The 27,913-nt window shown below is 40.2% G+C and overlaps 2 protein-coding genes and 1 long non-coding RNA gene across 4 annotated transcripts in view; 2 read left to right on the forward strand and 1 right to left on the reverse strand.

Moving 5' to 3' along the window:
* The window catches only part of rnf207a (ring finger protein 207a), a 27,763-nt gene extending 11,724 nt beyond the window's left edge, over positions 1-16,039 (reverse strand). Inside the window, exons 1-7 of one of the 2 annotated variants that reach the window (XM_042090708.1) lie at positions 15,663-16,039; positions 14,910-15,100; positions 7,265-7,397; positions 5,299-5,446; positions 2,639-2,720; positions 797-872; positions 372-497 (exon numbers count right to left, since the gene is read on the reverse strand). In XM_042090708.1, the coding sequence (XP_041946642.1) occupies positions 372-497; positions 797-872; positions 2,639-2,720; positions 5,299-5,446; positions 7,265-7,397; positions 14,910-15,100; positions 15,663-15,665 (759 nt within the window). In that variant the 5' untranslated portion in view covers positions 15,666-16,039. The remainder of the gene's footprint in view (positions 1-371; positions 498-796; positions 873-2,638; positions 2,721-5,298; positions 5,447-7,264; positions 7,398-14,909; positions 15,101-15,662) is intronic. The other variant, XM_042090709.1, reaches the window with a different exon arrangement.
* A 621-nt stretch (positions 16,040-16,660) lies between these two features.
* rpl22 (ribosomal protein L22) lies at positions 16,661-27,880 on the forward strand. Its single transcript, XM_042090711.1, has 4 exons — positions 16,661-16,749; positions 17,700-17,804; positions 17,947-18,071; positions 27,694-27,880. Exons 1-4 carry the CDS (start codon positions 16,738-16,740, stop codon positions 27,836-27,838), a joined length of 387 nt encoding a protein of 128 aa, XP_041946645.1. The 5' UTR covers positions 16,661-16,737; the 3' UTR covers positions 27,839-27,880.
* Positions 16,760-17,573, forward strand: LOC121707850. Its single transcript, XR_006031419.1, has 2 exons — positions 16,760-16,960; positions 17,520-17,573. It is a non-coding gene; the product is annotated as an uncharacterized LOC121707850 (long non-coding RNA).
* Positions 27,881-27,913: the final 33 nt, after the last annotated feature.

Raw genomic sequence — 27,913 nt, forward strand, 5'->3', positions numbered from 1 at the left:
TCCTCTCTGGTAATTTGGTAAAAGGTAACAAGGAAAAAGGAGGTCAAATGTAGCCTATTGCAAGTAGAAATGTCGATATTTTTGTAATAACTGTACTTACATTCTGTTACAAAAGAAAACATATGCCCAACTTTGCTAAATTAATTTGCCTGCTGTGTCTAGTTTTGTGGTAATCCTAAAGCCAGGGGCCACATTCCTAATAAGATATACACTAATGTCAAAGCTGAACACTAGTAATAAGCTGTACAAGAGTATCAAATATTATAGATAGATAGATAGATATTATAGCCAAAGTGTCAACATATGAGATTACACTGCTTATATTCCTAACGTCATCCACAGGGCCATGGCGCTCCCTGCTGTCCACTGACCTGCATGCTTTTGAAGAGGAAGCAGATGGCGCTCTCCTCCTCCTCCACGTTGGTCCGCACCTCCCCAATCATAGCCTTGAGCAGGACAATGGACTCCCGTGCTGAGCTCTGCAGTTCCTTCACCGCCTTTAGAAGGGAAAGCACACAAGCTAAGGCATATCCTCCACATTAATGTTGTAGACATGCATAAGTAAAGGAATCATTAAAAAACACACAGTCGACTAGTAGAGTTAAGAATGGAGGTATGATATCAATGATTTAGCCAAATTCCTCTCTGAATGAGGTGAAATATTCAGACATTCAAAGCATAAGAGACAGAGGCTGATAAAATATAGAAAAACACATCTATCTGATTTCATACAAAAGAGCTATTTTAGCCTTTTAGATCAAATTCTCAGGGACAAGAGCATCATCCATTGACTCACCATCACAGCCTGGTCGAGTATCTCACAACCTTGGGCATAGGCTGTCTCAATGTCAATGCAGTGAGTCCGGCTCTCCCTAGGACAAACACAATGAAACATGAGCATGTTTTTCTGGTCATACAGATCATTAACACATCCAAACACTATGCTGGTGATCAATTCAGAGCCCACTCATGTACACTTCACCATAGGGGACAATATGACTAACAAATGCATTAGTATGTAATATGTGCTTTGTGCTATTTGAATAATTCAAGGGAACTGTAATTATAGTTTTGCACACAAATTGGAACGTTGCAACAATAGGCTTGGCAAGTCTTCAACTTTAGTGACAGTGACAGTGACTAAGCTATTTTAAGCTACAACACAATTGCAAATGTGCAACGGTAGAGGGTAGTGTTTGTGTGCTTGTTTTTCCGTGTAAGCATGTATAGATATAAAAAAGGTGAAATATAACAGGAGCGAGAGAAGGAAAACTGGTACATGGAAAGGGGGAAATTATAAATTACAGTTTTTCTCGATTGCTTTGGTGCATTTCTCAGATCAGAACTGACATTCTCAAAACTGCTTGTTCAAACTCCATAGCACTTGTGCACATCATAAAAAAGCAATTTCTCCCAATCGCCCAAACAAACAGCAAATGCAAATTTCCATGCAACTGATTGTGCACAAAATATTTGCTGTTTTTTTTACATTTTCAATTGCTAATGTTATGTTGGTCAAAAACACTATATTGGTTCCATCCTGAATAGTCCTACACCAAAAGGCCTTATTTCTAGTGGTCTAAAAAGAGTTGTCATAATCTTTCAAGCATATATATAGGCAGGAACGTCAGGATGTATAGAATGATTTACCTATACAGTAAATATGTCTTACAGTAGTGTACATCTCTACCCAAGGGAAGTTTTTACTGGTTTTACTGTAAATTTCTCATTTTTCCTTTGCACATGCTGTAAAAGCCTTTTTTCTTTATACTCTGTAACAACATCCGTCAATTGTTGTGCAAACAGTACAGTACAGTAAAAATGTTGAATCATATCTGGTCTCTTACAATGAATCCCACACAGAAATGTGTAATTTTGTCATTTTGAAATAGCTATGCCACACAGACAACAGTGCTGCCTTTTTTTCATTAGAAAATACTTACAGAGTTAACTGTGACAAAGCAGTTTGACTATCTTGTCCATAAACCATGGCATAATGGACTTGTCAAACTGACAGTTTCATTGACATAAATACTTGCTTTTGAGACATAAACTAAGCATTTTGAGTAAGATACACACTTTAACAGGTGATCCACTATGTGATACAGTTTGCACTAATTGTTTTGAGAAATGCACCTTAACTGTGCAAACGTTAATGATGATTTGACAAATGCACCAAAGTGAAAACTGTAACTTCCTGATCCGGAGGGTCAAGTCAAGTGTATTTATATAGCACATTTTTATATGTGGTCCTCTGACATCCACATGGATGAACAAATGGTGCCTTCAGCTGAACCATTCTAGGACTTGATTGCTGGTCTTCGCAGCCAAACAAATGAGACATCACAATATCAACATCAAAACTTATCTCCTGCTCCTACCAAGGTTGCAAGAAACCTGGGCGTCAAGATAGATGATCAGCTGACCTTCCCTGACCCTGAGTGGCTGCTCTGGTAAAAGCTTATGTTACCCCTCAGCCACGACACTTCCTCCCCTACATAAACGGTAATCCTGACTAATCTCTTTTGTAGTTCCCGTTTAAACATTACATCAGCTAAAAGAATAAACTTAAACGTAATGTTCCTTTTTTCTTTGATACTGGTGTGATCTAGTGGTCGTGAATGCAGTGGAAACTTACACTTGCATGTCTCTGAAGCAGTTGATACACAGCATGGACTTCTTCTCCGTGGAGAACATGATGTACTGCTCATCATGAAGACCTGAGGGGACAGCCATTAACTGGCCATCAGTCACGCCGCAAGCACAACAGTGTGGAGTGGACACACAAATAATAATAGTACATTTTGTTTCTATTTTTTCAATATACAAATATGTTTGGAACCTTGATAAAGGCTTTGTGCCGAAATATCGGTCATTAATAACTTATGCATGAAGAGATCAGAGTGTGTGGTTACTCTCTTTCTAATTTGATAACCTCCCTGACCGGCACCTCTACATGGGTGTGCATTCCTCCTCCATACTTTTTAATGGAACACAACACTGCCCATCTGGTAAACATTCATTTTCAGGCCTAAGACCTTAAGTTATATACAATAACTGTGTTAATTGGAGAGGGATTAGGATAAGGGGATTTGACACTGCGCTGGCACAGTGAGGTGCCAGGATGCTCCCATCCTCTGCACCACAGCCTGTTCATCTGCGGTGACAATAGAGATGTAATAGGTAGTGACGCGTTGGGCCAATTACCTTCACCTTCAAAGGTGTAGGCCTGTGTGTACATATAGGAGAATGGCCAGAGCACCCTAGAGCCTACATACTAGCAGCCATTTGCTGAGCTATATTGCTTTAGTCTCCATTTAATTGCAGTCTGCCAGATATAAAAAAGAGGGAACAAATCTTATTTTCCTCAAATAAATGAGTTTGAGGGTGATAGAGACAATCAAGGGTGATTAGACAGTAGAGTGCATGAAGATACTTGTTTCACATCAGTGGTCTAGTTACTTCTCTGCAGGTGTCGTTAATTTAAGATATTAGAGTTGGAATTCATAGCTATTTTTTTGTCTAACTAAAAATAAATAGTTTAAAGAGCAAATCAACTGTTTTCTGTGTTATCTAGATTCCCATGATCATTGGCAAGATCATCTAACTTAATTATTTGGATTATTTTACATGAAGTTTGGGAAATGTGTTGTGACTTTGTTTGACATGTATGCTTTATCACCACCATGATGAGCATGTATTACTCACAGTTAACTTAAACCAGTGGTTCTCAAACTGTTTCTTTCATTCCCCACTTTGATCAAGGGGTTGCATTTTCGAGCCCCACCTGTCCCTCATCGCTCTAAGAAAGTGGTAGGTCAAGCTTAAAATTGTCAAATTTATTGAAATAATGACAAGTTCTAAATATATCCTCTTCAGCAGAGTTAAAATCAGCTGGTACTGCAGATATATATAATAAATAAATACATAATGTGCCATTGTAAATTAAACACACATATTTCTGTTTTCCAGCATATAGGCCAATATTTTACAGCATTTAATATATTCAATGAAATACATGCTGCGTTAAATGGATCCATAATAAGGTCATACTGAGCACTGCTGGTTGGGAAATATTTTTTAAATAAACTTTGCAGGCATGTGATGTAGGCCTACTGTTTAATACATGGGATCACAAGAGTGGCTCCCGAATCAGACGTTTCAGCGATTTCACTCAGATTCTCAAAGGCATAATACTGTCGCTGTTTTTTGGTGAATGAAGTAATCTTATCTGCTAGGTGAGGTATGGTGCTTGTCTTTGCCTTGTAAATGGAGATTTAACTCATTGAACTTTTCAAATATATCGCTAAGATAGGCCAGCTTCGTCAAGAAATGTTCATTAGTGAACGTGCTTGCAGATTCAAACATGCGCTCTTCCTCCAAGAAGAGGCGACTTGGAGCTCAAACACGCGCGACAGCACTTTACCTCGGGAAAGCCACTACCTTGCCTCGCTGTGAAACAGTGCAGCCTTTTGGTCAGCTCCCATCTCCTCGCAAAGTGCGGAGAATAGACGCGCTTTTAAGGGCCCGGTCTTGATGAAATTCACCACTCTCACAACCTCATTCAAAATCTCATTCAGGTCGGGACTAACTAAGCTGCCTTGACACGAGCGCTTCCCTATGAATAACCATTGCGCATCGGGTGCTACCTGGGCCTAGGCTACAGATACAAAAATAAACTCCTGATTTTCACGTCAGTTCGCGCCCCAGCTGGCATGTCTCCGCGACCCAGAGTTTGAGAAACGCTGACTTAAACCAAAGATTTCAGTGAACATAACTCAGTTGTAGAGTGTAAGTCATTCTGAGCTATTTAAATAAATCCCCCTGGTACTTCGCTAAATACATTGAAATAATTGAATACAGTTGGCAATGAGTGCATTTGGTAATACTGGACATTGGTTGTGTCTTTATGTTGAACTTTGACACATACTGGTGGGGAAATGTAGCTAAATGTTGAATGCTGGAAAACTAGTGGTCAGGCAAAATGGTCAGGCAATTATTATAGAGATATAAAGTCTGTTGAAAAAAAACCTAAGATACCTACTTGAATAAAATTGTCACCTTAAATATAAATACTTGAGTTAGTGGTATGAAAGTAAATAATGATGGCCTTAAATTGATTGAGTAGGCCTATATAACCGTAAAGTTTTTAAGGCAATCTGTTTCCTCAAATATTTTAAATTCATTGAACTTGTCCGAGTTAACAATGTATACAAAAATATGACCACTAAAGACTGAGGAGCTTGTTTGCCCCCCGCTGGTGACTTATGATGGGGAGGATAATGAGTGAGGACTCACTGCACTTCCTGTGGCCCTCCTTGGTGCGTTTGGCCAGCGAGACGATCTCGTGCTGGGAGAACATCTTAGCCTTGTGGGTGATCTCCCTGCACTCCGCGCACAGAGGCTGGCTGCAAGTGTTACAGTAATACATCGCCCCAGTAGCATCCTGGACACACACACACACACACACACACACACACATTAACTACTTTATTTATGTCCGCAATTCATAATAAATGTACATATGGACATAAATGTTACAGATACAGAACATTGCTAAGGCATGATCCACCAATGTGGGTCTGATGACAATCTCGAACAGCAGATTTATGGATACACACAACACCTTCTTCTCCATATATGGCGACTTCCAATAATGGAGGATATTGAGCAGTATTTGGCAATTTTCTTTGCCCTTGCTTTTGTAAAGCCAACTATCCTGAGACCCCTAATGACAAGCCTATGCACATGGCCCAGGCTGCCGAAGATAAGAACCAGATATTGACATTTGTAGCCAAGGCCAGTTATTTGCTGTACAAGAGGGTGATATTTTACTAGCTTTGTTAAGTAATCCTCCTCTACACTAGCCTGGCTAACGCTAAAACCCATCGCGCGCGTAAGGCAGCATGGGAAAACCCAGGCTACCTCTAGACATTAATCAAAACAGCAACCTACTTCCAGGATGAACACATCCCTATCATGCTCATCAATGATTATAATATCAGGCCTGGTGGCATTTAAATCAGAGAACGCAGACATTGTAGAACACCTGGAAAACATTTGTTGTCTAACAACACAATTTACATGTATTGACACATTTGGAGAAAATAAAGATGATACATTTCCAGATATAATGTCCACAATCCTATCATGCCTGGATACATAAAGACTTTTGTAAAAAAGACAGCCATTTAATATGTGTGACATGGATTCTATGACTTGCTCTTGTCCATGACGTATACACAATGGTGAGTGGGAACGAAGATCCAAAGCATTATGCATCTGTTTGCATTAACAGTGGCAATTACAACGGGTGTGCGGGCTGGATTTAGGGTAGTTTAGAGGAACTCTCACTACTCCCTAATCAGCATGGACGCCATGATGGATGAGTGGCACACACACACACACAGAGGGGGGAGAAAAAGAGGAAGTAAGAGAACCAAATAAATTGGCACACACACACACACACACACACACACAAAGAGTAAATAAACAAACAAACCAAACAAAATAAAGGAGGCTAATGCTTTGTGATTTCCCAGAGGTGAACTGGAGAAGGGAGAAGGAAGCACATCATGCTTGTGGTTTACTTTCATTTGCTGCTTGCCTTGATGGAGGGAATTTATATCACAAATATTTTTTTCAATCTCAAAGATCAACATATTGAATACCAACTATGAGTATTTTCTGGCTCTAAATTGCTGTCTTTTTATTGTGGTTTGACAGTGTGTATTGTATAAAGAAGTGGAACATATGTGCTTGTATGTGTGTTTTCCCACCAGTGTATGTATGTTTACATGTATATTCTATGTGTATGTATGTATCAGAAAGAGAGAGAGAGAGAGAGAGAGAGAGAATGGGAGAGAGAGTCATCATCGGATTCGATGGACAACAACAAGCAGCAAGTGTGTGTGTGTGTGTGTGTGTGTGTGTGTGCGCACAGGGACATTTCTGTCTGTTGTTATCAGGATTTTTGGAAGTAGTTTGTCCCTTTTCAGGCAATAAATGTTTATCTATTTTCTAATTTCAATTTGAAATCTGGCCCAAGCCTGAATTCTGAGTGCCTGAGAACTTTAAATGCTGTGTGTGCATTGAGTCTGTGAGTGAATGTGTGTCATGAATGTATGTGTGTGTGTGTGTGTGTGTGTGTGTGTGTGTGTGTGTGTGTGTGTGTGTGTGTGTGTGTGTAAGTGTGTGTGTAAGTGTGTGTGTAAGTGTGTGTGTGTGACTGGAGGATCGGGGTCAGTGTGTACAGTATGTTTACCTGCATCTTGCTCTCCATATCACAGTTAGCACACAGTACAGTCTCCTGGCTGTCTGAAGAGTTGTCCACCAGATACTTGAGCAGCCGGTCCTCAGGAGGTAGGGCGTTTATCCCCTTTAACAATGTGGGGTATCTGAGATACACACACACACACACACACACACATACTATTCTATTACACACTTAAGGTATTATTCCTCCTCACTGACATTGTGTGACAATTTCTACAATTTATAAGCCCTAATACCCACCCAAAACTATAAATGAAAAAGATTGTAATGGCATAACATTTATGCAAGCAAAGTAGTTGCTGCTCCATAGTTGCATTGGTTGATTATTTAGTGCTATCTTTGTCCAGGAGAGGGCGTTAGCTTCATTTATAGACCAACCATGGAGGAGAGTACAAGCATGCCATGACAAATCATGATAGTGCCTTTTCTTGTCACCATGTCACTCCCAACAATGCTTGAGGTTAGCTTGAAGCTAAATATGTAATGCATGGCTATATTACTGAAAGCACAGAAAGTATAGCTTTGATAAAATGTATGGAAGCATTCTAGAAGGTCCAGGTACATCTGACTCCATTAGAAGAAAAACAATATTTTCAGGTGTTCAGAAGAAGAAACACACTCACAGTACATCTAACATGTCCCTTCTGCACCTCTCAACTCCACCCTGCTTATCTAGTAACTATAGTGACCAGGGCCATCTTGTTCCACTTAGAGCAGCATGGCGAATTCCTAGATTACGTCCTTCTTGAGAGTGTGACTGGTATGGATCAAAATAGCAGAGGACAAGTGGCCCATCTCTCGGGCTAAGCCCTGAGGGCTGATTGTCTGGGACACTGGGGACATCCGTGGATGTCTCTGGAGCATGGGAACGTTAAGAGATGGATGCACAGATTTATTTCGGAAAAAAACACTCTACCTCTACCTCTACTCTACATTGTTTTTAAAGTTGCCTTGCTGTAACAAGTCTGCGTTCACTATATAATCATATGTCAGGCCACTTCAAAGTTAGATAAGAAAAACAAAATTAGAAAGGATTTTAATTGTCAGTAGGGATCACAAGAGATAAGGGGTTGAATGTTGATGACGAGTATGAAATCCAAACATAAGTAGAAGACAGCAAACAGCAAATGAGACTGGTTGTCATGTTACTGGCAGTTTTTAGAAGGCAGCCATTTTTTTATTAAGAAAGTCAGGTGTTTTGACCCCCTAACTACTAGAATTTGAATATGCCCTTTCCCCAAATAAGCACTCTTCTCACAGTGTGCTAAGGTTAAGCCACTGATGACAACCTTTTATCTTTTCTAAGCAACACTGGACAATAGAAGCTTAGGCAAGTTCAATATTACTGTTTAATAAGGGAAGGAAGGAAGGGCTGAACAGAAGTATGTCCAACAGATGTAGAGAGATTAAATTATTTTAAGAGAGCATATTATTTTAATTTTATGAATGGTGCCATGTTGGAATGCGTGTCACACTAGAACTTTGAACAGGACAGTATTACAAAGGCACAAACAGTACCGGTATGTATCTTTGTCCTCGCTGATAGAGGTTTAGAACCACCCACATCTCTGGCCCTGGGTTCAATTTATGGTCTCTGAGGTGGAGGTTAATTCTGGGCTCTGTCAGTTAGCTCAGCACCTTGCTGACCCTTGAAATATCTCAGAGGGATTAACGGAGTGGACGCTTCTCTGGCATGGTCAATCGGGACTCAATGTAGACTCAGATGTAAGCAGGGACACTGAGGAAGAGTAGCTGGTAGTTAGTAATTTTTGGAAGAACTGGAAATTAATGCCTTATCAGAGCTGTATGCATACGGATTTTAGACACACTGACAAGTTGCTCAGGCACTAAACAGGTCTCTCTCAGTTCTGATCCTTGGCAACCCAGCCAAACTGGGTAATAATATCTGATGCTCCCTTGAAACAGCTAGTCACTGGCACATGTAACGCACTGATGTAAACTTGACTTAAGGTTTGTCGTAAACATGACAGAAAGGCTTTCATAACATGCAATGGCAGAGCTTACATAATGCACCCTGTTGCCTTTGACACCCTAGATCAAAATGTTCCTCATTTAATGGTTGGCCCTGCCAAAGCATGCAAAGTTTGTATTTGTGTTATTCTCATATCATTACTTGCCTATTGAGTTAAACACAGCAGGCATAGCACTGCATGATTTATGAGAAGACTGGAAGCAGATGATAGGTCGCTTATACCTTCTTCAGCCAGTTATGACACTGTGACCTCAATGAACATTGACATTAAATAAAAGCAGTATTAGCACTAATCATTTAGCAATCATTGTGTTATTTACTATCCCTGCATTGCAGATTACACTCAATGCTGTCTTGCATTCCCAGTTTGATGGATAGACCTACTGTAGCACCTATTATTAAACTGACATTTCATGACATGGAAAGTAACCCATGCTGTACTCACAGGAGACAACCGTTTCCTATACTCTCTACTGCAATAATGATGGACTTAGTCAAACCTATGGTGGCATTATGCTTTAGAAGTAACACTTAGTGAACACAGTTGATAGTTAACAACGTTGACTTTTGAATAAAGTTTGCAGTTTACAGCAGGGGCAAAACAATAGCCTGGAAGCCATCCTAAATTTACCCCGCCCAATTTGACTTCGGGAAATTGGGTCTGAGAAGTGTCTATGCCCAAACCAGAGGTGTTTGGTCGATCAAACCGTTTGGGCGGGCTTTATAAACGACGATGGATAGATGAGCAACAGTGCCAAGTCATCCACGTCACCTGAGCACGCTTGAATTGATTTTGTTGATCAAAAAGGATGTGTCTTGAGAAGTTACATGTTTATATTTCACTATTGCATCTGTTGTACAGTAAATCGACAGTGCAATAATAATAATAATAATAATAATAATAATAATAATAATAATAATAAAAAGAAGGATGTTTTTGGTTGTTTTCCCTACAAGATTCAAGATAAAGATAGAAGGACAAAGGGTTGTAAAAGGCTTTAAAGGATCTTAAAATTAAACCAGAATCCATAATTAAAAATGATTAAACACAATGCTTCTGATTAATAGTAAAAGCATTTGATCAGTTAGGAGAAGGCAACAAACAATAGTTTAGTTTTGGTTTTAAAAGTCTCGATTTGAGACTGGTAGCAGTAGGAGCATTTTTGCTGGCTCCAGAGCTGCACTGTATAGCAGCTAAGAGCTGCCTCACCATGTTCTGACAATGGGTTTTGGCAACACTACTCCCTGTGATTTGAGAGGTCTGGAGTGTGTATATCGCTGAAACATGTCTTGGTCCTGTTCCATTTAGTGATTTTATAAACAAGCAGCAATACTTTAAAGTCAATCTTGTAACTTATTGGATACCGGGACTTAGTATTGCAGTGACTATGGCAGGGGTACAATGTGCGTGGACATGATGTTATCCCGGATAGCCTTTCACATTCACCTGTCCACCTCTTCATGCTCTTACTGAGCCTGTGCACACAACCTTATTCTTGAGTGGAGATTGAGTGACTAAAGCCAGGTTTATTCCCATCCTATACTGGACGCATAACCCTTAACAACTGTGCAGTATGGCCTACCAGAGAGAAGCCTGATCCATTCCCAAGGCTCCCGCTTGCACAGGACAACAATGAGATAAATATAGCTGGGCGGCGAGCACGGCTTTGCCACTGCAGTTGTAGATGCCCAGAGCTCTGCGGCTCGGCGAGGATAATGTTACAGCAGGTTGCGAAAGATTGATGGCACTGCGCTGTCTTAACAAAATATCATTTCTAATCTCCCATCACCAGCACACACACCTTTCTATTATAGCCTACACACACTCTCTCTCTCACACACACACACACATATGCATGCATGCATGCATGCACACATGCACACACAAACACATACACATACACACACAGTGATGTGCGAACATTTTTACAACTAGACCATATGCACAGCACCATGTGTGTTTCCGTTTATGTGGCAGTGAGGAGAGACTCTAGTTAAAAGTAGGCTTGGATGGAAAGAGCATTAAAGTTATGTTTGGTTATCCTTCCACATCAACTGGGTATTATCCCAGCTATTGTTTATGACAAGCCAGAGATTACCCACTCACTACACTATAAAGAGAGCCCCAAAAAGTTTTTAGGTCACTCGTTGCTCTGTGAGGGTTTTCATGTTGTTGAAGGAGGTCAAATTGATCAACGTGGCAGATTTCTTATTGTATTGAGTTTGCATTGAAACAGCTGGACCAGCAGCGTTCCGCTAGCGTCAAACAATTTTAGCATTAGGACCTATTCAGACCGCAAACATGGGGTGTGTCTTCCGTCTGTGTTCCGTGGCTGCTGCGTTGCCTTTTATACATTTATACATGTATGTGTATTAATACAAGAAACGTCTCCGATGCGGCAGTGCTGCGGCCAGTCTGCCTATTAAAACATCTCTTCGCTGTCTCTCTTGAACGGAAAACTTCCAACATGCTTGCGTGTCACACGAAAAGTAGGCGTCTAGCATTGCACAAGTTTTCAGCACGGCTCGAGCCGGGGCTGAGACATGCGCAGTGTGCTCGCTCTAACCTGTTACCATGGACACCGAAATGAAAACAGACAGGTAACGCAACTGACACGCAGTCGCCATGCTTGCGGTCTGAATAGGCCCTTAGGGGATCACACTGACCAGCGGCAAGCAGCAGGTTTCCTATTGTTCTCTATGGTTCGGCAGCGCAACGTTGGCAGCGGTAGCGTAACGCTAGCGTTGAACAAGCTGAGCGTTGAACTTCAAGCTGAGGTTCAACTTTTAAAGCGCAACGCGAGCGTATTCAACTTTTAGTTTAGGCAAACCGTTTGTGTGACTTAGGAACGAGATAGAACTTATTATGGTCTGAGCGGTGCGTTACGCTTGCCGCTGCTGCTGCCGCTGCCGCTTGCCACTGGCCAATGTGATCCCCACCTTAAACTTGGTCTAAATTTCAAAGCGTAGTGCGAGGCAATATAACGTAGACTGTTCATGTAATTTAGGAACAATAAGTTATTATGGTCTGAGCATTGCATTCCACTTTACCGCCGCCGATTTGTTATTCTCAATGTGATCCCTACCTTATGCCCATAACCTTGTCTGTTACCTCTCTCTCTCTCTCTCTCTCTCTCTAATTCTGTCCTCCACCACTCTGCCTCTCTCTGTCTTCTTCCCCACACATCCTTCTTCTCTATCCTTCTTACTTTCAATGCTTTAATGCTTTCCCTCTCTACTTTCTCTCTGTGGCCCATCCCAGACTCTCTTTCTTCCTCTTTATTTGTCCCCCCCCCGAACCCCACCCCGAGTGAAGTCCAGAGGGGCTATTAGGTAACACAGACCACCATGAGTCACTTCTCAGCAGGAGATGAAATAAGGGCAGCGGTGGGTCGTATTTAATTGCCTCGAGGGCCGAGATCAATGTGGCCAGGCCTACCCTTGCCAACATGCCTGTGTGGGAGGCTGTTGTTGTGTGACAGCGGCATGGCTCTGTCGGAGCGTGGGGTACGTCAGGCGTCCCGCTCCTGGGGCTAAAAGAAGACCAGGAGCCTGACTGACCCTGCAGCTGTCAGCTACAGACAGACACCTGACCAGAGGCACCTCTCTCTCTCTCTCTCTCTCTCTCTCAAACACACACACACACACACACACACACACACACACACACACACACACACACACACACACACACACACACAAACTCACTCTTCTCCTCCTCTATCTGTTTCTCGTCCTCCCTCCCTCTGTCTCTCATGCTCTGGCAAGTCGGAGTTGCTAATTAAAATAGAGATGCTGTGAAGATTTGGAACTCAAATGTTCTCCTTAATTGGACAAAACGGAGTATATAACCACTGTGCCATAAACACGACTGACACGTCATTCCTTCAAGATACTTCCCAGCTACATATTATTGAATTTAAGTAACAGAATAGGAATTCCACTTTTTATACATTTTCAACATGCTGGGTAGCCATTTAGTACTAAGAAATTTCCCAATGTATTGAGAACTGATGAAAAGGGTCATGAAGTAGTCAGGAACCACAACGCTACAGGGTGCAATACCAGGCATTCCAAACGTGCATCAGAATTGACAGCCTATTAAAAGTCTGCGTACCATCCAAATGAGTTTGGAGCCATTATTTTCAGGTAAAAGAACGGCACTGTGTTGCTTGAAGACTTTATGGAAGCTGTAAATAAGTATTGCATCTTACTACACCGTTTAAATTATACTTAAGTCTACAAGCTGACTGAGACTTTATTGTTGTCATTGATTTGAAAAATCAGGGTGGCTTTTGTTATCATCATCATCTGACACCAAAAACACAAATTGAAATGTTTGTAATAGTGGTAAGATTTATAGAATAATTATTTTCAATTATTTCATACTGAAATAAAAATATAAAATGATAGTGAAGCTATTGTTTTATAAATACCTAATTTGTAGCATTAAAAAGAAAACCTGACAGAGTTAACATTGGACAGAGTTGATAATTTTGGAATGAATTTCACCTAAATAAAATAAAAGAGATCATGTGTTTCCTGTTTTCTGTTGATGATGGCTGCTAACAGAACCTTTTTCAGAAGAATAAAGTTATCGAAATTTTGCAAATAATTTTCTCTGAAATTCCTCTGAGGTTACTTAAGCTGAAAGGGATTCAGCAGATGCTTTTATCCATAGTGACAGGGACAATGGTAGTATGTGCTGTGACACAGGAGATATCAACATTAAGATTTAAAATATTCTGTAAAACTCATCAAAGCCTTTTTAACACTGATGTATTCTGTAGCGGTCAAGGCATCTTCATAGTTACATCACTATTAGATTTAATTTACAATTAAAAACAGGTTCATTATTAAACCTGTTAGCCATTATAATTGGTGAACATATTTTGTCCCATGTCTCCAGAATAGCTCTCAATCAGAGGTACACCCTACTACTAAGAAGAATTGGAAGGTTCCTCATCATACACAACGTTTTCGGCCACTGCACAAGAAATTTACAGAGCCCCTATAGGGACATGCGCAAAACAAATTCAGGTGTGACAGTTTCTGGTGAGCACTGTAATTGCTATAATATTTGCATCTCCACACTAATACATCAAAAAGGTGTTTTGAAGGGCATACTGGGTGAACCCTGCAAAGACGGTGATAACATTAATTTAAGGTTTGTGACTTTTGGCATCAGAATGTCTGATTTGTATTTTATTATAGGCTACATTTATTTACATTGTAATATGGCTCTTTCTAATGGCTAATATGGTTATTATTAAATGACAATGTTTCATTGTTTCAAGTTTGACAAAATAAAGGTGACTGGAATCTAGGCCTGTTATAGAACAGCCACACATTCTGTCAATTGATACTATCAGTCAGATGGAAAACAATCGCAGCCACCAGCCAAATACGGGTAAAATATGAAAGTGGCTCCCAGAGATAAATGAATGTCTTACTGTATAGTGTCTGGTGTATTTGAGTCTCTATCTGTCAGTGGCTGAGTTACTTGAGCAAATATTTGGTTTGTTCTCTGTCACTCTTGATGGGAACCACTTCCTAAAACCAAAAAAAGCTTAAAAAAAGAGAAAAGATACAGCATGGCTGAGAAACCCCAAACTCCCTTGACTTCATTCTGGACCCTTACCCACAGAGGGGGCAATTGAGGCGGTTGTCACAGGCTCTGCCACGCAAGCAGCTGGCACAGAAGATGTGGTAGCAGTCCAGAAGACAGGGCTGCTGGTACTGCCCATGGCACAGGTGGCACACCAGGGGGTGGCAGCCGGCATAGTCTGACTCCCACAGGCTATCACAAGAGGGGAAAATGCCTCCAGACATCTGAGGGCAAAAAGGCACTGGTTGCATTTGTATTCATTTGTATTCCAGATTGATAATTTCTTATTTTCATAAGTCAGGAAAGAATAGTCATTCACACCCCATTGCTTATTTATCAAATGAAAGTCAATAATAGGATGCATTCACTATAGATTACACAAATACTTAATTAATTATGCAATAAAGGCTGAGTAATGTAATATTATAAAGTAGAATTGAACATGACCCCAACTTTGATGACCACATAAAAGTCACAAATACCATGTGCACATACATGTCACCCACCCACATGACTTGCAACCAATTTCCATGATGAAAAACAAACAAACTGCAGGTGGCATGCTTTGTACTCATGTGTAAATAACAAGTTACAAAATTTAGTAAATATATTGCCATGCATTAGGCTACTTTTGTATAAGTATTTGCTAATGCATCTGACACTGGTAGACAAGGCACCTACATTATGAAGATGCAGCCTACACAGCATTATTCATTTGAAAACAAACCAGTAAATTTAAATCATAGCTGCAAGAATTAGACTAAATCACAAGGATAGTTAACTTACCATGGACCCTTAAAGAAGACTTCTTTGGCTATAGAAAGATTATTTTAGTCCAGATTAATGAAAATGTCTATTGAATTATCTTCTCTTAAATTGTCTCTGAATCCCAGTGCTCATGTAGTTCTGCAGCTCTGCTCAGTGCAGAGACTAGTCACCACCAAAAACAGCCCAGTGGGGCTTGCTGAGTTGCCTGATCTGATGAGTGGCTCCCTGGCAGCAACTTCCCTTTTCTCTACCCAGCGCTTAGAGTAGTTCCCGGTGTAATGAGTGACTGTCAGGAGGTGCTGTTTTACCTCCACGCCAACACAACTGCCATTCGTATCAGGAATGGCAGCAATGCCGGAGTCCCTCAAGAGTGGCCTGACGGGAGGCTCCTGACGCCTGGCAGCTGACATGCCCCTGGTGGGGGTGAGAGCTGATGGGTGGGGGTGAGGTTGGTTTGGGTTGAGTAGGAGGGGTGGGTTCGATAGCTAAATGAATGACAAAACAGGACAACACAGAGGAAACCTGATACCAAGTGCTTGATCAGCATCAGGCAAAAATAACTATCTTCAATCTCCTGACTCATAGCCCGCAAATCTAAATATGCAGATGTTTGAATATCTGTTACAAGCAGTGGACTGTACATAAAGGAAAAACTAATTCTAGACAATTTGCAAGACTGCAACGTCAACTGTCCTCCAACGGCATATCCTTAAAAAGTGAAAAATCTCATCCATCATACATCCATCATTTATTCTTCCTTCCTATACTTGCAAGCTCAGAAATGGTCTTATAATAGACCATGCACGGACAAATCGACAGGTTAGTAATGGCTGTAGGCCTGGTGAGTCTGATGCCATTCATGGATTACACTATAGATGTGTTAAGGGTATTAAGTGCAATAAATGCGTTAAATCTGAAAAAAGGGTTCAAGAGCTACAGTATGAGTTGCCAGTGGACCAAATTTCCTTTGCATGCGCCTTAATCTATCCCATCATGTACGATTTAATCGATTCGCTCAGTATTCGATTGAGCGCCTCACTCAATTTAGCGCAAGCGCAGTTAGGCCTCTTCCTTTCTGCCTTGCCTGACGACCATGGCCCCAATTGTGAGTCGGATACTGTATCGTTATTTTAAAGTTTTAATAGTCTACATGTACCCCAAAATGCCTGACTGTTTTAATGTTGTAGTCTGTAACCGGTGGGCTGTGATTCTCTTTTTCATAGAGTGTCAAGAAACTGTCTGAAGCATGTAATATCAACAGTTTTGTGAGCGCTGTCTGAAATGAGGCCTGCAAAATGTGAACCACGTTGTAGCAAGTGAGTTAGCTAGCTAGCTAGCAAGGTAGTTGGATGCTGTGGTGTTCCGGTGTGTTTTGGTTTAACGTTAGCTAACCCAGAATGGCCTTCTCTGGAATTATATGGTAATGTGTCAATAGACATACACATTAAGTTTGCTGACACATTTTTCAATCGTTGGTCCTTCGAATAGGACAACGTGGACTTCATTGGAAAGTTTGCGGATGTAACGTCAGGCTAGTAAGCTGCTGCACAGCTTTCCTAGCGGTTTCACTAGTTGGCTCTTGTTGCCTTACTAGATGTCGTCCCTGGGTAAATATTGTCTGGCTTCGGTTACCGTTATCATTATAACACGTATCAATATTTCATACCATAGGGCTCACACATACAGTCGATCTAACTTGACAGGTGTGCTGTCACTCTAATATGGGCATCTATATGTAGCTAAGTCGACTAGCAAGATAATATGTCAATTAGCTACGTTACCTTGTCTTGTGGTTTTTGGGAGTTGGAGTTCCCAAAATGTGAGGTTAATGGTTGAAATGGTTAAGGTAATTATAACTGGTCTAAACCCATACAGTCACTGCTGTAAATCCGACATCTATACGTTCATGCCTGCGTAGGAGAAGGACATGTATGTTGATGTTCTAATACACATATTCCTAATAGACATATTACAACATTCCCTGTAGTCAAATGTAAAGAAGTCATCAGTGTTGTGGATAAGATTTAAAATAACACGTGCAATTTAATCTAACAGAAAAAGCAGGCCACCAAGGGTGGCAAGAAGAAAAAGCAGGTCCTGAAGTTTACTCTGGACTGCACCCACCCTGTTGAAGATGGGATCATGGACGCTGCTAACTTTGTAAGTCTTTGTGAATACAGTATACCTCCATCTGGATAGTTTGACATCTGGTAATCAGGACAAGTTATGCTTTAATTCTCTTTTTTCCTGTTTGGGGTTTTAGTGTTTATTATTTTTTTTTAAAACATGTTTGCAATTTTAGGAGCAGTTCCTTGCGGAGCGCATCAAAGTGAACGGAAAAGCTGGAAACCTTGGAGGTGGAGTTGTCTCTATTGACAGGAGCAAAAGCAAGATTTCCGTGACTTCTGAGGTCCCCTTCTCCAAAAGGTATGCTCCTGTGTAGTCTGGACTGTTTGTTTTGCACTGGCATTGTCCTACATGATGTCACAAACCTTGATGGTTAATGATGCATGTCTGTAACCAGTGAGCACAGAACTGTCCAGAGAGCAATCCTGTGCTAGTGGGCCACTGTGACGAGTGCCGTATGAACCTGTCAGGGGTCTGCATGTGTTCTAAAATGGGAATCTATCCAGCAGATCAATCTAGGACTGCAGCTATCAATTCTATTAGTCTTCTAGTGGTTATTTAATTGATTAATGGAGTAATCGGATAAAAAATAATTTTGCGTTAAGTGCAATTTATTAATACACACCGCCGTTAATACAACAAATGTCATGCTGTAAACTAGCCTTAGTCACTTCAAAGTAAATTATTATATCTATTTTATGCAGGTTTGTGCATCTGCAGCATTTACTATTACTACCAAAAAACCTCGCTTGCAAAAAATAACTGCAGTTTTTACAGTGTTGTACTGCAATACAGTGCAGTACTTTAGTATTTTCATGTTCAAAATACTGCAGCTTTGACACTTGAAGTAATGCAGTTAATTTTTTGTAAGGGCTATAATAAGTCTGGGGTAGGCGATAGATGAGGTAGCCTAACCTAACACCGGGGGGGGTGTGTGTGAGCGCGCGCGTGCCAGAGGGAGAGAGATGGAATTAGTGTCTTTTTGGTGTATTGCTCACTTGCAATTTTACATGAATTAGTTTACTACTTAAAATTTCCACAACTTAACATCATATCAACTCACTCCATTAGGCTACAGCCACTACAAATATTGTATGTTCTAACTAGCTAATACATTAAATCAGCTAACATCTGTGTTTATGTTGCCTTCGGCTACGCTTGGTGATCGGGTGTTAACAACTGGATGCTTTTGGCTCAGATGTTAAATCATTGTTTACGTGCTGTTGTCGTACGCCAGTTCAGCTTTGCAGTGGACAAATTGCACCTTGTCTTCCTGTCTAAGTTTGAAATGATCCCAAAACTTTGGACATTCTCTGCCTTTTACGGACGGTTTCTTGGCTTTGTCATCTCGCCCACTTAATTCTGAAAGTGGTGTGCAGTGCGTCAGTAATGATTAGGGTTGGGCACCGAAACACGGTTCTAATGTGTATGGATGTATAAACCAGAGGGGTGCACCACATAGGTGAGTGGACAGTGTTTGACAGCTTGCGTGAGCCCAAGTAGCTTACTTTAAAGCGATATTGCGAGCTCCTGTCAAAATCTAGCAGTGGGCCTAACTACACACAAGCAAAAGGCTATGAAACATCAACAGCAGCCTAATACCTTACACAATGTCCTTGCTAATGCGCTAACTGGCATTTATTTGAAATGTTATCAGCAAAGTTGTAAGGTGAAAACTTGTGTTGTGTTCTAAACAACATAATGGCATGATATTAATCTTTCATGTACATGAGGCCCATATAGCATCACAATGAATATGAAGATCATGTTAAAAGTTAGCTGGCAAAAACATAAATATGTAGGTTACATACCTGATGTCACTGAGCTGTCAGAGGCTACGAAACCATCTCCATAGCCTACGTTATCGCTAATTAAACTCAGCTGACTGGTGTTGGCACATAGCCATAGTTGCTGTTAAAATTACTTGGCTAGCACTGGGAATCTAAACACTTCAACACCGACATGTAGCCTGACATGTTCAAAACTATTGCGTGTTATGGGTTAAGACATGAAATTTCTTGAAGCATTTGGGAACACACTGAATTAACTGGAAAGTAGAGTCCCTGTTAGATTAGCTTGCTTGCAAATGCAGTTGTCCATGTTCTATGGCAAGCGGTTTTAACATAACCTTATGGCAAACCGCCTACACTGGGTAAACTTGAAAGCAGAGCTTACCATTGTGTGTGCATGCATGGCAAGCTGTTTTAACATTTAAATGTATTATTTGTAGGAGCAATGAGATATTGATAGTAAATTGAATATAACAGTTCAATTTCATGTTCAAATTTGTCTTATCAATAAAAAAAAAGCAATTCATGCTTTAGACCATTTTAATTTAAAACATTTTAAAAACAAAGTACCGGTTATGCTGTAAACAATAACTATATGGTTAAGTCCAACGTCAAGTGCAGCCAGACTAAACCTATCACCTCTGTTTTAGTGAGTATAAAAAATAATGGGAATACAGATGGGTGTTCTAAAGATAAAACTCTGAAATTGTTATGAAAATGATCAAAATTTGTTTTGTGTGTTCAGATGCCCTGTGTTAGCAAAGTCATGGAGACTCATGGTAGTCAGAATAAGTTAACAATATGTTTTGATATGTTTGACCCCGAACACAACAGGAGGATTAAAGCATGGACCAGCGTACCCTATGGTAGAGATGAGCGAAAAAGTATCAAAGCTCCTTTAGTTCGCTTATTCCTCCAACACTTATCATGGCTTCTTAGTAGATACTTTGGGGTCATTTCACTCGGTGAACCTTCCTCAGCAAAAACGCTATTCAACAGCAGCCAAGATGCCTGAGCCCATTGAGTTTTAGCCCCCTTGCTAGCATGGAGACCTCCTACGCCCAAAGTTTGTGAGTGTGAGTCAAGTCCAGGATCCTGCTGTCACGCCACACAAGTTACACATACATACCATCAACATGATTTTGCAGACTAGTGGACTAGTTGCCGCAAGAAACGTACATCATGAAGTTGTACATTCTTAAAGTTGTAAATTCTCTAAAAGCATATGTGAGATGCAGGGCAGGGCGTGGAGGGTGTGAAGGGTGCAGACAAACACAGGCTCAGTCTTGGTGTTTTCACACCTGCACATATTAGCCTAGTTAAAACGAACTGCAGTTCTTGTTTTCCCTTGGTGTGATTTGTTTTGGCAGGTGTGCACTCAGCAATCGAACGCTGGTGCGGACCAAAACAATTGCACCAAGACCCTTGAGAGGAGGCCGTCTCAGTCCAGTCTCAAGTTAGCTCTTGAGTGGTTTGTTAGTAATGGGAATGTGATGGGTCTTCGGTCAAACCCAACTGTTAGGTTTACTCAGCAAGTTTAACTAAACGGCTCCTATAGCCTGGTGAGTGTTGCATTCTGGATTGTGGCTTGTGCAGAGGCACCAGAGTGTGTAGTGAAGTCTGAAGGTAGGGATTTGAAGATTTTGCCATGTCCTCCTCCTGGGCCAACAGGAACATTTCTGCTGGCCTAGTCATGCCAGCATCTGACTTGAGTATGTGGTTCGTTGTGGACATTTGTTTACCCAGTTTGAATTTTTTTCTTGATATTTTTGTCCTTGGCTACTTTGTGCTAAGTTAATTGTTTTTTCAAGTAAGCCTGTAGTTCCTATGGTTCTATTCGAGATCAGCTAAAATAATTGATAGAAGGACAGTCCCAGCACATTATCACCTTATCAGTGTGGTGCCAGGTAAATTCAGACAAAAATTGTAAAGTATACGTTGAGTAATATATTCTGTTTGTTTTGGCGGCCAAATGTGGCAGGTACTGCGGCACTTTGTCATGTCGAATATGGCTGCTTATCAACTGCGAGAATACTTAAGTCTAAAACGGCTCGCCATATCAACTCTGCTTCGCCTTGGTTTTCTGTTCGCCCCTATCGGGGACTTATTTTCTGATAATGACCTGCAGACATTATGCCGCTTATTTAACGACTGCTTGCTAAAACGAGAGAAGAAACATCACACAATGTGTCTTAAAATTGTTTTTTTTTACATCTGCTGAGAGAATAGTTCACCACACAAACAGAACTAGCAAGTTTAATATCAGGGTTCCCGCGGGTCCTTAAAAAGTCTTAAATGCAACTTTCGGTTTTTAAGGCCTAGAAAAGTCTTAAATTGTCTGGAATGTCTTGAATTTTCGAAAAGGAGGTATTACATTTGTGTATGGGACCGCCAGCGAGTGTGAGAGAGCGAGTGAAATGTCTCCATCTGGTTTCGTGTATTTTTTTTAAACGGAAATGTATAGTGACTATAAGGCTACTGAAGGAAGTGTAGTGGTTGCAGAGTGAAGATGTTTTCACGGGTCGTCAAAGGTGTGAAAATGGTAAGAATATGTAAAAATATGCCTTACGTTTTCGTGGTATAGTCGAGGCGTGAGAGATACGTAGGCCTAGGTAGCCTACGCGACCGGTAGCGGGAGAAAGAGCTGGGAAAGCCAGTTAGCGATAAGGTGGCCATACGTTCGGATTTAGGCCGGACAGTTTAAAAGTCCTGTCCAGCGCAGCCTCAAGCCTGACGCTCATTTGTCCTCCTTTTTGGAGTTGCACTGGGCTTCTAGAATCTTTGCTCGGACGCAGCATCGTTTCACAAACTATGGACACAAAGACTGCTGGTCAAATTATGTGTGGTGCTTCTGTCACTCATCTGATAATTTGCTGCGCAATTTATGAAGGAAGCATGGACCGACAGAAAAAGAAAACAAACGTTTTCTCAATCGGGAGGAAATACACATTAAGTGGATCTGTTTGCATCTCTCCAGCGTGTTTTGCTGGCTTAGCCTAAGTAAATATCTGTCTAAGTTATAATAGCCTACCTCAGGTAGGCTATTATAATATTACTACCTCACCTACTACCTCAGGTAGGCTACCTGTAATATTGGTCTGCAGCTTGCTTGCCAGCCTTTCCCAGTACTTCGCAAAAGTTGGCGGCGAAAGAATGTCGGCGACTGGCTACATAAAAAAAATAAAAAAAAACGCATCTGTAAGTGAGTTCATATCACGTCCGTGATTGAGATGAAACCAGCAGTTTTTCAGCAGGAACATGCGAGGAGGGTTTTAACTTTTCCCATAATTTTTTTTTTTAAAACAAGTCAATGGTTTACAATGTTTCAGTCAAGCTTTGGTTGGTTTAAATACAACTGGTATGCAAAATGTATTACCTTTGATTTGCTGTGCTGCATATGGGACAATAGATGCCTAAGTTAGTAGGCCTATTACAATATTTAAATAGCTTAGTCTACCTTTTAAAAAATAAGGGAATCCAGTCCAGTACACATGTTTGGCAAGTAGCCTAGGCTACTACAGACACAGGTGAAGAACAGTCAGCCTCAGCCAGTAGCACAGCCAGATATCAGAAGTCAGCTTCAAAAGCAAGCAGTCCAGACCCTAAAATTGGGCATTGAATAGCTGTGAAGGTAATTCACACACAATTATTTTCTTTCACCAAAATATATTTGGTAACTTCTGTAGACATCCCAAATGGGGTGGGTGTTAAAATTAGTAGAAAAAAAACTATTGCATAAAACAGTTTTAAGTTGTATCTTTTTTGCCGTGGTACAGTATAGTCTTAATTTTTCCATTTAGATGTCTTGAAAAGGTCTTAAAATTCTTTAAATTTGCACTTGGAAAATGTGCAGATACCCTGAATATGTTGCATAGCAACGTATTTCACTTTCAATGAACTTCCATTGCGATTGCAAACTAACTAATTGCAGAATGAAAGACGTTACATGGAATCAGAAGCACAAAACCCATTGGCATTGACATATGTATAATGTATAATGACCACTGCAAAAATAGACATCCGAACATTGAGAAGACCTGTTCATTAAAAGTATTGAAAAAGTCTTACATTTTAATATTGTCAAATTAAGGCTATAAAATTATTGAATTTTGTTTACCAAGTCTTGAATTCCATTCACAAGGTCTTATTTTTTCCTTTGGTAGAATTAACAGATACGTAACATCAATTAATTTCCGTAGAGACCATAATAATGTAGATCCCAAGGGGAAAATATGCATCTCTTCGGAAAATAAACAGAACAAACATCACTTTTATTTTGAAACTTGTGTTCACGGTTCTCATCCCTCTGTCATTCACGCCATTCTAAAGTGAAAGTGCAGGTGCATCTGGAATGTCAGCTGGAAAGATAGGGATGTCAGGTGGGTCAATATTCAAAACGACTAAAAAACGAGTAAATTAGCATAGCAATGTAGCAGCATGTTTTCTTCTAATGTTGTGAACGTTATCAATATTAGACCGCTAACCTTATGTTGCCGTTTTTGCATGTGAAAAAATAAACGTGGGCTACTGTGTTAAACTGTTTAGGCTACAACGAGATTCTGTGATGAATACATTATGTTTGAAGAATATAGATCAGTGTTTCCCAAACTTTTTTTCTGGGAACCCACTTTTTAAAAATGTCAGACCATCGCGACCCATCTCACTTCAGATCTAACATGCAACCTGTATGTAATCATATTGTTTTAGGCCACAGGTTCTCAAACTTTTCTTGGTTGTATTCTTGCATGCTATGCAGTCGTCACTCTTCAGCATAGTAAGCTGTTCCTATATTTCTAAAGAGAGATGTTGTAGGCCATTGCAGAGAAATGGATCTATAACACAGTCAATTCCTATGTAAACATAGCAAGTAACTCAAGTCGTTATATAGTAGCCTATTTATGGAGGTTTCTTTATTTGGAAAGTTGAATGCGCATTTTCCTCTGGAGTTAATCGTTTGTTTGTAGGCCGTATACCAAGGCTGTGACGAACTTTGTTGTAAGAATGTGAAATGAATAAATATCAGAAAAAAGGCTTTTGCGCAATAGTCAAAAGATAATGTGCCCCTAGTAGTGTTTGCGAGGTGGAAAAACAAGAGGAAAGTGTTTAAAATGTCCATTTAAATAGTAGGCTAATATATGCACTGTTGAGCGTTTTAAATCCAAAATAATAAGGAATGCGAGGAGGTTGCTATTAACTTTAAAGAGTGCATCTACACTTGAAACTACAGTGTATCTACAGCCTATGACGCAAATTGAATAGCCATGTCCGGTATACGGACATCTGCTTTAGTTGACTAGATTTTAATCGGTCAAGTTGAAGAGCTGGAGTCCGTTAATGTTCGTGCAAATAGGCTGATTTATGTCCCTTGCATTTTGCAACTGCGAGGTCCATGGCAGGCGCCCCAAATGTTTCATTTTGCGAGTGAGATGTCCACGCTGTCCCCTCTGCGATGCGTTCGCCCCCCAGTTTCAGAGCTATTCTAAATGCAAAATTACACAGAGGGACGTGACTGGTAAACAAACAATATCCTAATAGAAAACTGATAGCTTTCCTGGCTAAATGGTATAAGTTAGGCCTATTAGACAACATAAATTGTGCTGACGACCCAAATAAAATCTCCTGCGACCCACCCGTGGGTTGTGACCCAGTCTTTGGGAAACACTGATTTAGATGTACAAAGGTGGAGCAAATTCAGACAACTTTAACAGAGAATTTCATCGGTATAAGCTTAGTAAAGGCTATGTGAATAAAAGATGAATTGCCCCTTAACTGGCATGTGCCATTGCCCCCCGAACGGGCATTTCACTGACTCACTCCAGCCAGGCTTCAATACAAATAACATGAATATTCCAACACTGCAGTAAAAAAAATCAAGTTCAAGGGCTTCTCAATGCAAACCCTGTTGCTTAGCGACAAACACCTGATTTTAGTACCTTCATATTACTTCATGAAATGAAAATTGCATATATTTTAAGATCAAGATAATTTAGGTAATGTTACATACAAGTATGTGCCACCAAGTTAACATTGAATCCTTCAGTATTCAGTGTCTTGAGTGCTGGCTCAGGACTAACCAACCAGTATGGACCACTTGTGATGCCAGTCCAGGGAACAGGACATGAAACGGCCCACAGCAAACCTGCTTCTTTAATTGGTTGGAAGTGGCAGGTTAAAAGAGGCATTCATGTTGACATTAGGATGTAGTTCAATATGATTTGTCACAAGAAAATCAGTCCAGTATGCTAAAAAGATATAAGTGTGACTCTGAAATTAGCCCACCTAGGTTTTTAAAAAAAATATTACTGTAAATACACTACTCACAAAAAGTCAGGGATATTCTTTTTTCGGGTGAAATTTCAGGATGAACCTAAAATCCACTATAACCTTTACAGGTGAACTTAATGTGACCTTCTCTAAACTTTCGAATGTACATGTCCAACAATTCAGTGTTTCAGTACTTTCTGTACTGAAACAATACATTTCAATACGAAAGCCAGATATCCCTTACTCATCAAAATGTTACACTGTAAATCAACCTATAAATATGACTATAGGTACAATCAGTTTCTCTCAGAACTTTTTCCAGGAGAAAGTTTAAGGAGTCACCTCATTTTTTAGCAATTTACCTTTTGAAGAGCTGCTCATGAATATTCATTCAGAATTTTATATTTTTTTTTAGAGGCTTGCTATAATGGTAAACAAATTACACATACCGTCAAGAAAAAAATACAGATAAATTCTTTCTACAAATTAGACAATGTTACCAGTTCCTTGACTGAACAGAGTTTTTCATTTTTGAAGAAATGCAGTCTACTCTTCTGCTATACACTGCACTTTTCACCCATGCAGATGAGGAGACAATGCATTTAATAACCTAGTTAAGGCTTGTTTGAGTGTCCCAGATAACACGTGTGCCTTTTCCTGTTTACTTGTCCAAAAGCAAGGGTCGTGATAGTTTGGTTTGGCTGATGAATTTTACATCTGAGATTGTTGGACTTTGAGATTTAGGCCCTTGTTAAAGAAATTAGACCGAAATCCAGCTCAATGAAATTGAGTGTTTACTGAAATTTGTGAGGCGCTGCTGAACTTGGGAGTTATCAGCCTGAGAATAGGAGGGTAACATGTATAACATGGACCTTATAACTCTTCTCAGCTCTTCTTTGACAATAAATAGTAGGTCTAGGTCTACAAATCAGACTGTTACACAAAATGCACATATCTTCACCGAAGACAAGTGCTAACATGGCCATTTAAGTGTTGTGATGTGACATTCTTATAGGATGATTAAATCAGGCTGATTAAGTGGTTTCATTATCAAATTTGAGAACTGTAGGGTCCTGCCACTGAGATGTCTTGTCACCATTTAATATGCATTTAATTCCTGCGTCGGCATTAGTGTGTGCTTCCTCACTGCGTGTCCACTGTGTGCTGAGTGTGTTTCACTAATTCATGGATTGGGTTAAATGCAGAGACCAAATTTCCCTCACGGGATCAAAAGAGTATATATACTTATTTCAATTCAACAAAATTACATCGGTAGTTTGGCTTTGAAGAGTTTGTATAAATGTTTTTTTTTCCAAAGAGTCATTAGCCTGGCTCCTCCCTCCTACATGGAAGAGATCCAGTTATGGCAGATCCAGAGTGGCTCTGGGCAGATCCAATAGTTTTAAACTTTAACAGAGTACTCACCTTCAAGGAAGTTAACGCTTGGCAATGGAAAGTGCCCAGACTCTTTGAACATTATGAAATGTACGAGTCCGGTAGGACCAGGCTAAAGAGTCATGGCATTTAAATATTTTTCTCATTACGGCTGTGTCTCAGGGTTGTGCCAAATTCCTAATCTATAAGTATTACCAGACACTTGCTTTTAAACGCTGAGGTTGGCTTGTCATGAGCTACACAGGGATGTGTACCATGCTCTGTCCTGTGGGTCTAATAATAGTCTCAGATTTAAAGCTTCAAAATCTACACAAAAACGTTGTTTGCCAGTTATATTTTGAAAATGTAATTATTAATTAATTAATAAAGGCTTAAAAACAACTTTAGCTCATGGTGAGTGTCAAATCTGTACTTAAGTGATTTTGTTTTCCTCTACTTGACAAGTGTTAAAGTGTAAATCTTGTCGTTCATAGGTACCTGAAATATCTGACCAAGAAGTACCTTAAGAAAAACAACCTGCGAGACTGGCTGCGTGTTGTGGCAAACACCAAGGAGAGCTACGAGCTACGCTACTTCCAGATCAACCAGGACGAGGAGGAGGAAGAGGACGAAGATTAAATCCATACCGCTCTTTTGTAAACAATAAATTTTCAAAAGAACCGGTGTCTTGTTTAAAGCGGTCTTTATTTCATC

Source organism: Alosa sapidissima, chromosome 4 (genome assembly GCF_018492685.1).
Source record: "Alosa sapidissima isolate fAloSap1 chromosome 4, fAloSap1.pri, whole genome shotgun sequence".
Taxonomy (NCBI): Eukaryota; Metazoa; Chordata; class Actinopteri; order Clupeiformes; family Clupeidae; genus Alosa; species Alosa sapidissima.